Source organism: Xyrauchen texanus, chromosome 37 (genome assembly GCF_025860055.1).
Source record: "Xyrauchen texanus isolate HMW12.3.18 chromosome 37, RBS_HiC_50CHRs, whole genome shotgun sequence".
Classification (NCBI taxonomy): domain Eukaryota; kingdom Metazoa; phylum Chordata; class Actinopteri; order Cypriniformes; family Catostomidae; genus Xyrauchen; species Xyrauchen texanus.
Window position 1 is genome coordinate 26,639,370 of NC_068312.1, and position 14,267 is coordinate 26,653,636.

Here is a 14,267-nt window from a genome sequence, read left to right on the forward strand (position 1 = left end):
TGCCACAAGATGTCACCATTGTGTCACAATTTCACTCGGTCTAAATGGGTTGTATATGAAAATAATTTATAAAGCTTTCTTTATATATAAGGAAGGGGGTCCATCGCAATATCAACATAATAGGAGTCCTCGGCGGCAAAACAATTTTTTGAAAACCCCTAAACTCGTGCGGACTACAAACTGTGCTGATGATCGTGAAGACCTATAGGGGGCAGCATCGTCTTTATCTGTTACAAGTCGGAAATCAAGCAGAGGCGAAGAAAATTCTCCCGGGTTTTTGAGATTTGGATGCAGCAGTTTGTTGACATCAAGACATAATCTCTGATTAAGATCAAACAGTTATAAAAGATGTCGGGTCTCAGTCAGGAGCTAAAGCGTTGGGCTATTGATGAACTTAATCTGCCAGCAGCCAGACTCCCTGATGACGGATATATAAAGACGTACGTTTGTGGTTATGAGTCATAACATTAATTTCTCACCAAAGCTTTAAGAGTGAAAATATGTTTGCCTTTTTCTTTTAGGTTGTGCGTTGGTCTCGGAGCTTCCATTTGGAAATATATCACGCAGCATGTGTATAAAGAGAGGTGATGTCCTTAGTTTTAATAATTTATAATGCTGATATTCTTGATGCAGGACATATACATGATTCAGAGTTAGCCTGTGTGTGTAATTATCATCAAATGTCAAGCAGTGCCTTGCCGTAAGTGACATACTATCTATCCTTCATCTTAAATTGTGTATATATATAGATATATATATATATATATCTATATATCTATCTATCTATATATATCTCTCTTTCATTCAATTTCTATGACCTCATATTAATTGAGAGACTAAGAGGAATATGTATTGTTTTAAAATATTATTCTTCAAGTTTATTCTTAATGCATTTGTAAACATATCTAAAAGGTGATTTAAAATGAAATGGTAAATAACGAATAAAAGAAATGGCAACCTCTTGAAGTACTTAAAATATTCATGGATTTTGTCAACTACCCCTTTTCATGTAAGCAATTTATAAATACTTCTAGGAATGTTCGGGTCATAAGGGGGAATCTTCAATGGTATCCTTTTATTTTTTGGACAGCCTGCCCTGTTACAGTGTTTCTCGATCGATTTTACACATTTCTTCACACTCACAACACTGCTCTCAAAACAATTAACACAGCCATCTGAACACTTTGTAATTGTCCTAAGCAAATTGTAAATTTTTCTTGATTTTCATTATATTCTCCAAACACTACACACAAATTTCTCTGATCCATCCAAAATTCATGCTTTCCATTTAAATTGATATACTCAAATGCACATGCCAGGTTGTCAAATCCTTCATATTGATATCTGCTGTGATAGTAATGCACACAGCAAAGAAAATGCAATTTTTCCACTCAACTTTCATGACATGCCATCTATAAAAGGGATAAAATATGTAAATGCAATGAGGAAGACAAGACAAAGAAGAGGTGCAAACTGAGAAGAGGTAAAGGAAGAAGTGATGAGAAAAGGGGAAGGTTTCCTCAACTCTTTCAGGGGTGAGCACTGAAAGAGTTGATTAAAGACCAAATTTAAAGACGACACAGAAGAAGCTCAAATGATCAGAGTCTTTCTAATGAGCCTAATGTGAGCAGATCTACAGTGATTTCCATCTCTATAAAAAAGGGAGGGAGAAATGGCATTGGTCTGCATGCCACAATCAATGTCCACAATTACTGTACCATCTGTGCTTACAGTGCTGTCTTACATATGTCTACAACCGTAAAAAGCAGTTAAAAAAAATAGAAATGAGAGGAAAACACATGAAATTTTTTTTTTTATTGTGGATTTTAATGATGAATGTGTTATTACAATAGTATAGTTGTGTGTCTAAAGCTGAATATGTTATGAATTCAATAGAGAACACATCTATGTCAGTATTTAGTTTTAATAAATGCATTATCAGAAATGAATATAGTGCTTCATTATGCAGTGAAATTGAATTGTTCTGCAAAATTAAGTGTCTGTTTCATCGTCTGTGTGAATTGTTTTGAGAGCACTGACTATAGTTTGAAGAATTAGTAAAAAGATTTATAAAAACTATAATATGCATAAATGCATATTATATGGCATATATGCAATATATAAAAGTGATCATGTGTTTAGTGTTTATACTGCAGTGTGTCAAAATGTCCCTGACCAAGTTGTTCAAATTAGACCATCACCTTTTATATGAGCTGTGGAGTCATTTGCCTTGACAGTCTGAATCCTAAGGTACAAAGTTTTACAAGATGAAGAGGTAAGAAAGAAGCTTAATTCCAATTTCCAACTTTAAAGTAAAATTGATGATACTGTATGTGAAGGTTCTCATTAATTATTCTGTGTAGCTGAAACACTTGAACAGTCAGAATACAGATGTAAGAAGGCTTGAGCTTCAGAAAGAGATTGATGCCCTTCAGACTGATCTTGTTCAACTGGACACAAAGATCAGTCGGGTGGAGGATCAGCTTGCTACTGAAGGTGAATTCTCTTTCTGTTTGTGTCTAATGATTCTCTACTAGACTACATATAGGCTATGTGATGTCAACATGAAATCAAAATTGATCACATTTACTTTAAAGGTGCATTAAATATTTCCCCTTATTAAAAAAGTTGAATCCATAAAAAAATTAATCATGTACACTCTTTTGAAGTGAAGACTCCAGTGATTTCACGCTGTTTTAATTTAAATGGAGCTGGGCTGCCTCATAAAATTATGTGGCATCCATGCCTCTAGATGTCAGTAGAAGACTAAGATGATTCCCATATTGGCCAGCGCAACACAAACAAAAATGTACTTTGAGGAATGGAATATACTTTATTGTCCCCATGGGGAAATTTGGTTTGGATTCAGTTTTCATTATTTCCAAGATACACTTTAAAAGTTTAAATTATCCATACAACATAAAATTACATACAGACACAATGTAAACAAGCAAGCACCCAATACAATAAATTATGTTTGGTACAAATTAGTTCTTAAACCTATTTAAAGTTTTGCACTTTCAATGCACATTCCTGGTCTTATTTGCACAATTCATCAGTGCATGAATTTTGTTAAAATGCAATAACTCACTCCGCCTCTGAAAAAAAACTTATGTCACCAATCTTACCTATTTATCAACCACTCCAACATAAATGTATATAGAGACCACCTTTAACGATCCAATACATTTCCAATGGATAAGTAAACATTATAAAATAATGTCCTTTCAACTGCTTTTATTTTCAGCAAACTTCACGTGTAAATATTTCTATGAACATAAAGATTCAACAACTAAGACATAAACTGAACAAGTTTCACAGACATGTGACTAACAGAAATTGAATAATGTGTCCCTGAACAAAGGGGGGGGGTCAAAATCAAAAGTAACAGTCAGTATCTGGTGTGACCACCAGCTGCATTAAGTACTGCAGTGCATCTCCTCCTCATGGACTGCACCAGATTTGCCAGATCTTGCTGTGAGATGTTACCTCACTATTCCTCCAAGGCACTTGCAAGTTCCCGGACATTTCTGGGGGGGAATGGCCCTAGCCCTCACCCTCTGATCCAACAGGTCCCAGACATACTCAATGGAATTGAGATCTGGGCTCTTCGCTGGCCATGGCAGAACACAACATTCCTGTCTTGCAGGAAATCACGCACAGAACGAGCAGTATGGCTGGTGGCATTGTCATGCTGGAGGGTCATGTCAGGATGAGCCTGCAGGAAGGGTACCACATGAGGGAGGAGGATGTCTTCCCTGTAACGCACAGCGTTGAGATTGCCTGTGATGACAACAAGCTCAGTCCGATGATGCTGTGGCACACCGCCCCAGATTACGACGGACCCTCTACCTCCAAATCAGTCCCGCTCCAGAGTACAGGCCTCGGTGTAATGCTCATTCCTTCGACGAGTCCAACCATCACCCCTGGTGAGACAAAATCACAACTCATCAGTGAAGAGCACTTTTTGCCTGTCCTGTCTAGTCCAGCAAAGGTGGGTTTGTGCCCATAGGCGACATTGTTGTCAGTGATGTCTGGTAAGGACCTGCCTTACAATAGGCCTACAAGCCCTCAGCCTATTGTGGACAGTCTGAACACTGTTGGAAGGATTGTGCATTACTGGTTTAACTTGGCATTTGTTGTTGCCGCCATCCTGTAACTCTCTCGCAGGTGTGATATTCAGATGTACCGATCCTGTGCTGGTGTTGTAACACATGGTCTGCCGCTGTGACGATGATCAGCTGCCCTTCCTGTCTTGCTGTAGCACTGTCTTAGGCGTCTCACAGTACGGACATTGCAATTTATTGCCCTGGCCACATCTGCAGTCCTCATGCCTCCATACAGCATGTCAAAAGCACGTTCACGCAGATGAGCAGGGACCCTGAGCATCTTTCTTTTGGTGTTTTTCAGAGTCAGTAGAAATGTCTCTTTAGTGTCCTAAGTTTTTATAACTGTGACCTTAATTGCCTACCGTCTGTAAGCTGTGTCTTAACGACCGTTCCACAGGTGCATGTTCATTATTTGTTTATGGTTCATTGAACAAGCATGGAAAACATAGTTTAAACCCTTTACAATAAAGATCTGTAAAGTTATTTTGATTTTTACAAAATTATCTTTAAACTACATTGTCCTGAAAATGGAACGTTTCTTATTTATTTTTTTTGCTGTGTTATATTTTTTTAAATACATCAGGTTTGGGAGTAAAATGAGTTGTGAGCGGCATTTCATGTTCACTGAAAAAAAGTCCCTAATATTGTTACCATCTCTCCTCTCTCTTGGGTGCTGTGCAGAGCAGAATGTGAACAGGAACTGGGAGGATTTCATGGAGAACAGACAGAGAAAGCTCCTGTTGGATTCCTTCAGGCAATGCTGCACAGAGGACAGAAAAATCCTCCTGGAAGACACACACATGATTGGCACCCAACGACATGCCCTGGAAGAGCTGTCCAAGTGAGAAAAGTGGTGCAGAAATTACACACTGTAGCTTTAAAGGAATAATTCACCAAAAAATGAAAATTCACTTCATTTACTCCATATGCCATCCCAGATGTGTATGACATTCTTTCTTCTGCAGGCCAAAAACAAAGATTTTTAGAAGAATATCTCAACTGTAGGTCCATACAACACACGTGAATGGTGAAGCTCCAAAAATTCACATAAAGGAAGCACAAAAGTTATCCATACAATGGTTAAATCCAAGTCATCTGAAAGGATCTTGGCCATCATGATTGTGATCGACATCATGATCATGCAGAGATTCCAATGGTAATGTATTAATTTAAAAAGTGGTTCCATTTTAGTCTGTTCTCACTCAAAGCCTATTCGATTTTTTCTGAAGACGGATTAAATCACTAGAGTCTGATGGATTACTTTTATGTTGCCTTTGTGTGCTTTTTGGGGCTTAAAAATTTTGGCCACCACTCACTTGTATTGTATGGACCTACAGAGCTGAGATATTGTTCTAAATGATTTCACACATCTGGGATGGCTTGAGGGTGAGAATTATGAGAGAATTCAAATTTTTAGGTGAATTATTCCTTTAAATCTAGCTAGTGATGTTAAAAGAGTTAACTGTGGTTTTACCACTGTACAAAAGTAGCTCACTGACACAACTATTATAACATTAAATATTGCATAAAAGCAGCATGTCAAAAATCTTTCTTTTTCTCATGTCCAGGAAAGCAGAAGTGAAGCTGGTGTTTGGGTCATCCAACAATGCAGACTGTGGAGCTGGTGCAGATCCTCTGGTTTTAGTAAGTGACGCTGTATTGGGTTTGTGATGTACACACATTTATAAATTATGCATGTATTCATTTAGCATCAGTTAGCTTTATGCTTATTGTACTTAGATCGAAATCTTACCTTAAATGTGTTTCTAATTCATTTCAGAGGGATATCAGAGAGCTCTGCAATGAAAGAGTTCTCTTTTTCCAATGCCTTCTACAGAGCGAACTGACAGCAAATTCATCAGCCGAGTAAGAACTACTGGTCTCGGATCCTGACATTGTAGATGAGTTGCTTCTCCTTTAACCATTCTAATTTATTAATTGTTTTATCCAGTTTTAATCATGATCAAAGGAATGCTGTGATCCAGCACTGGGTGAGTGCAGTGGAGGTATGTGTAAATATATGCATGTTATTTTTTTTGGGGGGGGGGGTTCTGCCCTCTGATCATCACCTTACCGTGTATACATCAACATGTTTCATTCAGAATGTCCTACGTTCTCACCCTCCAAACCAAGTGCTCTCAGCTCTTCAAGCTCTGACCTCCAGACAGCAAGTGGCACTAGAGGAGAAAATTGCATCTTTGGATGTAGAGCGTGATGTATCAGCTTTAGAGTAAATTACTACATCGTATTGTGTATAATATTAACCTACTGCCATTTTCATAATTTTTTAACTGCCTGTTACTCTGGCACTGAAGGTTTTGTTATGAGAGTGATCATCTTATAGATGTGTCAGCTAAGGAAGAGGAGTTGCCACCTGTTCGAAGTCTATTGCAGGTGATCATCAGAAATAGTAATCTTTTTGTCGAATACATTGAATAAACCTGGGAATGGAGAACACAAGAATTTTGCTCACTTTGTATTTTTGTGCAGTCTGTCTGGGAAGAGGTGGAGCAGAGTTATGTTGAATTATCACAGGCTCGATACAGACGTGGGCAGCTGGAGACTGAGATTTCAGCTTTGATGAGTAAGGCAGAGGTTGGTGTGCTGGCACAGGAAACAGACCCACTGGCCAGGTGAACTTCTCGCATCAATAATTTTCATTTTCTTTTTTTATTGTTTCATTGGATTTTTTCACCCATTGTAGACACCATATTTAAAGGAATAGTTAACCCAATAACAAAATACTCTGATGTTATTTCCTTAACCTCATCGTTGTTCCAACCTTTCAGGACCTCAGCCAAAAAGAGACGTTGTACGAAATGTAGCTAACAGCTGAACTCACAACTCGCTTTAATGCAGCCTGATCTCATGAAATATACTTGAACATGACAACATTTTTACAATTCAAAATGTATGTGCTTTATAAACACGTTTGGCTGCAGTTTTCCAGTGAAATGTCCAGCTGGGGTCGCCAAAAGTGAGTAAAATGGTGTCGGATCCAGGCGAGGTTTTAAGGTGAATTTTAGATGGATGTTTTTAAAGCATACCTCCCTAACCTAAAACCTTTGCCTGAACCAAACCAATAGTGTTTCAAAATATAAATGAGACATTTAAAAAAGACATCCTTACATTATCAATGCCTAAACCTATCCATAAGTGTTTTAAAATGCAGAAGCAAAATGAAAAAAATGAAAAAATTCTGAACAATTTTTTTGCCACTTCTATGACTGTAATGAACCGCAGTCCACCGACTCTAAAGTCCAATGCTCTATCAATTTAGCTATTGCACAAAATAATCGTTTTGGAATAAATGCATAAATGTAGGGGGTTCTGTAATATAAGCATAACAATTTATAGTTTTTCAAAAGATATGTTAGAGTAAAAGTGTTTCGATTTCATAAAATAGTAGGGTCTAGTAATAGAGACAAAAATAAGTAATTATAAAGTCATAATCAGCCATTTAAGTCCTGATTTGAGTGAAAGTGAATAAAATACACAGTTGTTCTTGCACCCAAGTTCATTTCACCTCGAAACTGCAGGGATTTGTACCTGGAGACACGTATAACAAGTTTTGCAAAAATGTATATAGTCACATTTTCACTATGAGATCAAGTTGCTTTCATTGCATGGAAAATTGATGCAATTAAAGTAAATAGTGACTGAGGCCGATTCAGCCTAACAACAACATTTTTTATGTTATAAATTAGGATTGATAGAAGAATACGAGTTTTGCTCTGTCTTCGAGCAGGTGTGTGTTTGAGTTGAAGATGGAGGGAGTAAAGCAAGCAGTAGTAAGAGACAGCATCAGAGAGCAGTGTACTCAGCTGCAGTTACGAGTCAGAGAAGCACAGGAAGCCATCAGGACCCTACATACACAGTGGCAAAGTGTCATGGACTTCAGACAGCTTGTGGTGGGTAGCAAATGAGAGGTCATTGTTTCTGAAAGTCTGTAAACTCATGGAATGTAGTGGTTAAGTGTTAACAGGAATATGAAGTGAATGACAGAATGGGTTTTGTCTGTGTAGGAGAGGAGACAAGAACAGATACGGAGCCTGATCAAGGGGAACTCCTCGGTGAAGACTGAATTAACCCGTGTCCATGCAGAGGTACCATCTCATTCTAGAACATTACTTTTTGTTGCACCAAGGTATGCAGTCTGTTTGGTTTTAAGGAATACATTAAAGGAATAGTTCACCCAGAAATTCAAATTGACCAAACTGATATGACTGACTGACAAAATGATGTACTTTATAGTTCTTCTGTATATGTAACAAGATCATTTAGGTATTTTATGGTGCTTTTTTGTCCTTTTTTGGAGCTTGACTGCCCAGATAACAGTTAGGGGTGTAACGGTATGAAATGTTCACGGTATGATAACCTTCACAAAAAAATACAGCGGTATCGTGGTATTAAGATGTCTTGCTAAAATTATTAGCAGTTTACTATTTAGTTATAAAATACATCTTATTAAAACACAAAGGCATATTTCAGTTATAACCAGTTCTTTAACTTTATTTTATATTTTTTTATATTTCTTTAAATATAAAAAAAAATCCAAAACTGAAATATGCCTCTGTGTTTTTCTAAGATTTATTTCATAACTAAATATTAAATTGCTAATAATTGTAGCTTTATAAATCTAGAACATCTGGACACTCTTAATCAGACGGTGCAGAATAGATATAAATGTAAAACACAAAAGATCACAAAACAGGACAGTAAAGCAATGATGAGGATACATTTTTGCAACATAACCAAATGGTTATAACTAAAGAATGATGTAAAAGAAAAATCTGTAGTTAAAAGAGAATATACTAGTCCCAGGATGTGATGTTGGGACATTTTTCTGGATGGATAAATAAATACATTTGAAATCTTTACAGATATTTTAAGATTTTAAGAAAATATCAATATATGAAATGTGTTTTTTTTTTTTTTTAATAGCAAATAATATATATATATATATATATATATATATATATATATATATTTTTTTTTTTTTTAAGATTTCAACCCAAGATAACAAATATGCATTTCAGTAAGTAATTAGTTGCTTTTGGAATTTAGTTTGAATAACACTAATTATGCCTACTGAAGAATAAAAAAAACTTGAAATGGAAAGGTGAGTACTTTTTAAAAACTATGCTCTTTCATCATATGTTATTTATTACTATCAAAAAAGTTTAATTCATTTATAGTTTGTTGACATTATTTTCCAGTACTTTCTACTATCACTGTCCATTTCTTGTATGCCTGAAGTACTTTTATAAAACCAGTTTTTAAAAAGGACTTTAGGACTAATAATAATAATTGTTTTTATTTGTAAACGCATTGTAGGCCTATTGTTTTGCTGCACTTACAATGACCTAACAATGTTGCATACAGTATATGTGTTTAAATCTGTTTTCCGGACAAAGCACAAACATAAAGTTAGACTATCTACTGTATAATTCTAATCAGTTATACAAATCTTGTAGATCTGGGAGTGTTATGAAAGGAGGTTTATTAGCCTATATTCTGTATCTGCCTGAGCCGACAATTTGGGCAACCATCAACATTGATGGTGCCTTGTGGGTCTTTTAAATAACCAAAATACACACCGTGGACTTCAGCTGCTTGGCTGAGGGGAAAAAAGGTTCAAGCTTTTTAGCATTTCAGTGCACTGTGCTCTCTCTGTTGTGCAGTTGTGTGTGTGTGTGCCTTTTAAAATGAAGTGACTTGAGTGAAAACGGAGGACATCGCAATTTAAAGGTTTATATGATGCTGTGTAAATCTAGACGATTCTCTCTTAATTGAACTGAGATTTAAAATGTAAACTTTCATTCATTTACTTGGATTTTAGAAGAGAAAAAATAAATTCTGAGAATGCAATACCGTGAATTATAAATGTCAACGGTATGATAATTGTCTCATTTTAAAACCAAGGTATTCTGTGAAACTGTGACACCTTTACATCCCTAGTTACAAAACACTTTCATTGTATGGAAAACAGCAGCTTAGAGATTCTTCTCCAGATCTTATTTTCTGTTCTGTGGATGAAAATAAGTAATATAGATTTGGAACATTGTGAACTATATAAGGTGAGCTATTCCTTTAAAAGCCAGCTTGATCTCAATTCTCAACAAGAACGATTTGATAAATTGTAACAAAAAGCTATTTTTTCTTTTAGGTTGGACAGTTTGTGCAGGAAAACCTCAGTACTCAGTTTGGTAATGTGATTAAAGCTGGAAATGGACTGCGAAACTCTGTATCACAAGGGGCCAAGCACTTCAGTTTTGTGTCACTGGCTGCACTGGACCGCAGGGTCATGAAGGGGTCAGCAAATCTTCAAATGATATTTTTTTTCTTCTTCTTGCATCGTTAGTAGGATTTAAACGGCATGTTAAAATGATGAAGAAAAAAAAATACAGTATAATCAAAAGTACAAAAATATGTGGAAGTTGCTCTTTGGTAGGGGGATTTTTTTTTTTTTTGCATCATTGAAAGCAATTTTGAAACTATCAGCAATAAAAGAAAGAAATGTGGATTGCAAACCAATTCTCATTTCTTTCTTTTATTGCTGATAGTTTTGTATTGTTTCTACCATAAATTAGCCTATCCAATAAAGGCACTTTTATCTAATAACTAATGTGTTCCTTGGAACTTATTTTTCGAAGCTTGTTAAAAAGTCTTGATTCTTCAATCTGCAGGGGACAGAAGCTACCAGCAGCTCAGCTTTCTATCCACCGGTTACAGTCTCCTGCTTTCCAAAAACTCTGTGAAAGTCTCTCATTTCCCATGTATATGGTGAGACTCTCTCTTATTGTTTCAATAGTTCTCATTTTATTACTCCTCTTCTGAAGGCTATGTTTTTAGTTATCTATTATTTTACCATCTTATTGATGCAATGTTGAAAATTCCTTGCATTAAATATACACATAAACATGACCACTGTACTACATTTAAAAACAGCAGACATCTTTGGGTCATCATTGTGCGATTTGATAAAAATGTGATTGTAGATTGTGCCTTTATAAGTAAGTACTATTTGTAAGACCCCCAGTGAGCAAGCCAAAAGTTTATGTGCCACGCCCAATGATTTTGATTTTGTCCATCAAAATCGGACCATATATACTCTATGTACTATTTGTACAAGAATCTCCCCAAACTCATTGATGATGATTGCAAATGCATTGCCTGCAAAGGCTGAAAGTATCCATTTCCTAAACCCAATTTGTATGGAAACAAATGGAGTCTGCCTGGTGTATTATTTACTTTCATTAAATTTCCTGTTTGGTCTGTCTTCCAGGCTTCAGAGGAGCTATGGTCTCAGGCTGCAGCCCGGCGGCTGGAGTTACGACATCTGTGCAGACTCCTTCAGCTTCTCTCAGAGTCAGCAGCAGACACGCAGAAGCTGACGGCAAAGCTGCCCTCCCCTGATCAGCAGAGTATGTCATTACAGCACTTTTTAAATAATTTTTACAGAAGAGGTTCAGATTCCCCTATATGGCCTGCCTCCTTGGTTGATTCCATAGAATAATTACAACTGTAAATTTCACTGTAAACTGCATATGTATTTATAGGTACCAGATATACAATATATCTACCTCAAATAATAGACAATTGAAACCATCCTTGTTCTAATTAACATGTGTGCTCAATTACATTTGACATTTTCTTGACCGACATTTTGTTAAGCAAGATTTTTATTTTTTAAATTGGAAAATTAGCACAGCTTGCAGTTGAATTCAGCAATTCAAGGGAGTGGTTTAAGGGTCCAAATTACCCTCACGGAGAATATACTTTTTTTGTTTCAGCTTTGCTGCAGCGTGTGAAGATGGTAGATGGTGAGATTCAGCAGACATTGTTCCCTCGGGCATTTGAGCTCACACAGAGATGCTCTAAAGGCCTGCTTTACGCAGAACAAGTGAAGACTGCTATTACACACTGGTAAATGTTCTGATATGGGGGCAAAATAGTCTCTAACATCTTAGGTTCTAAGAGTGATTTTTTTTTTTTCTTGGATAGAATTATTTAAATATGCACTCAGTAAGTTTTACACCTAAAGAAATGTATTGCGGTTTTGACATGTATGTATAAAATCATGACCATTGACTTTAGATGAAGACTCCAGTAACCTTATAAAAGCTGTTTTATTCTACATGGAGAGGGTCCTCTGATGGGGGCTACCATGTTATGATCACATGAGCATCTGAAAACTACTCACTTAATCTCAGTAACCACCTTGTTATTGGATAATTTCACATATGGATTAATTGAATCAAGCCTGACTGTGAAAATGTATTTCTACAATGGCTTCAGTAACTGAAAACTATTGTGTTTGAGTAATGCTGCATCTGTGCCTCTAGGTTACTGTATGTCCAAAAGACATAAAACCTTACTGAGTGCATCTTTACAATTCAATCTACATTTGCAATAGTGATGATAAATTGTTCAAACTATGATTTATCATACTATTTGACTATGCAGGTGGGAGCAGCCTGGACAGTTTGCCTTGCCAGAGATGCAGAGAGAAGGACTGTCTTTCCAACAGTGGCTACAGCGATGGAAACTGGCAACAAAAGAATCCTGACTTATTTCTCTATTTGTAATCAAAGTTTGTGTAGTGTATCTCTATACAATTTATATTTTACTTTCATATTTCAACACTTTACTCTTAAAAATAAACTGATTATCATTCAATATGTATTTAAGGATGTTAAATCTTTATAAACATTTTTACTGTATTATGGTAGGCTAAATTATCTTTTAATGTGCCCGTCGTTACTCCTCATAATTGCATTCTTACTAAAAAGCATTCCAATTAGAGAGCTCTCTAATTGCATTTTTATTAGTAAGAATTAAAATTACAGAGCTCTCTAACTGAATTTTTTACTTGCAAGAATTTGAATTAGAGAGCTCTACAATTGTACTAGTAAAATTCAAATTACATAGTTCTACAATTGAAAATGTTTTGTTAAATATTTCCATTGACTCCCATTCATATTTAATTACAGAATACTACAATTTAATTTTTACTTGTAAGGATTCCAATTAGAGAGCTCTACAGCCGTGGCCAAAAGTATTGGCAGTGACATACATTTTGTGTTTCACGAAGTTTTCTGCTTCAGTTGTTGTGTTGATTCGCATTGTTTCTAGATTATTGGGCAGACTGATCAGATGCATTTTAAATAATTGCAAAAAAAATTTACTTTATCACAAATACCCAAATTTCACTGTTTTTTGGCGCTGGCATAAAATTACCAGTGCAGAGTTTGCTCAATATTGGCAGCAGGTTGGTGTGAGTGCATCTGCACGCACAGTGAGGCGAAGACTTTTGGGCAATGGCCTGGTGTTAAGAAGGGCAGCAAAGAAGCCACTTTTCTCCAAGAAAAACATCAAGGACAGACTAAAATTCTGCATTCCTGCAGAATTTCCGTTCAAGGATTGGACAGTAGAAACTGGTGCAAAGTTATTTTCTCTGATGAAGCCCCCTTCCGACTTTTTGGGACATCTGGAAAATGATAGTCCGGAGAAGAAAAGGTGAACGCTACCATGAGTCCTGTGTTATGCCAACAGTGAAGCATCCTGATACCATCTATGTGTGGGGTTGCTATTCATCCAAGGGAGTGGGCGCTCTCACAATTCTGTCCAAAAACACTGCCATGAATAAAGAATGGTATCAAAACATCCTGCAAGAGCAACTTCTCCCAATGATCCAGGAGCAATTTGGTGATGATCCGTGCATGATGGAGCACCATGTCACAAGGTAAGCATGATAATGAAGTGGCTTGGAGATCATTACATTGAAATTTTGGATCCGTGGCCAGGCAACTCCCCGGATCTTAATCCCATTAAAACTTGTGGTCAATCCTCAAAAGGCGAGTGGACAAGCAGAAGCCCACAAATTTAGATCAATTCTGAGCACTAATAAGGCAGGAATAGATCGCCATCAGTCAGGATTTAGCCCAGAAACTAATATCCACCATGCCAGAGGTTATGAAGAACAAGGGTCAACACTGTATATTTGTATTATATATATTGACTCTTTGAATATATTGAATGTTTTTGCCAATAAAAGCCTTTCAAACTTATGAAATGTTTATCATTGTTTTCCAGTAGACTATAGAAACGTGAAAAAATTATCTACAAATACTGAAGCAGCAAACTTTGCAAAAC

The 14,267-nt window shown here is 36.4% G+C and overlaps 1 protein-coding gene across 3 annotated transcripts; it reads left to right on the forward strand.

Moving 5' to 3' along the window:
- Positions 1-265: 265 nt before the first annotated feature.
- Positions 266-12,791, forward strand: LOC127630973 (HAUS augmin-like complex subunit 5). 3 transcript variants are annotated; one of them, XM_052108898.1, is made up of 19 exons: positions 266-440; positions 522-584; positions 1,035-1,067; positions 2,251-2,275; positions 2,364-2,496; positions 4,791-4,950; positions 5,678-5,753; positions 5,890-5,975; positions 6,061-6,115; positions 6,212-6,339; positions 6,425-6,503; positions 6,600-6,742; positions 7,858-8,020; positions 8,135-8,215; positions 10,279-10,424; positions 10,799-10,895; positions 11,398-11,536; positions 11,906-12,038; positions 12,579-12,791. In XM_052108898.1, the coding sequence occupies exons 1-19, from the start codon at positions 349-351 to the stop codon at positions 12,679-12,681; spliced, it is 1,935 nt and encodes a 644-aa protein (XP_051964858.1). In that variant the 5' UTR covers positions 266-348; the 3' UTR covers positions 12,682-12,791. The 3 variants fall into 3 exon arrangements, with proteins under 3 accessions (XP_051964858.1, XP_051964859.1, XP_051964860.1); XM_052108899.1 differs by having other exon boundaries at positions 6,061-6,100; XM_052108900.1 differs by lacking the exons at positions 266-440; positions 522-584 and having other exon boundaries at positions 1,033-1,067; positions 4,796-4,950.
- Positions 12,792-14,267: the final 1,476 nt, after the last annotated feature.

What these genes read in the sequence shown, in the direction of transcription:
- LOC127630973 (XM_052108898.1), top strand. Translation starts at nt 349, where the DNA reads ATGTCGGGTCTCAGTCAGGAGCTAAAGCGTTGGGCTATTGATGAACTT. An exon ending in ATAAGGGGGAATCTTCAATG is followed by an intron (nt 1,068 to 2,250) that starts GTATCCTTTTAT and finishes CTGAATCCTAAG; the next exon opens with GTACAAAGTTTTACAAGATG. An exon ending in AAGTTTTACAAGATGAAGAG is followed by an intron (nt 2,276 to 2,363) that starts GTAAGAAAGAAG and finishes TATTCTGTGTAG; the next exon opens with CTGAAACACTTGAACAGTCA.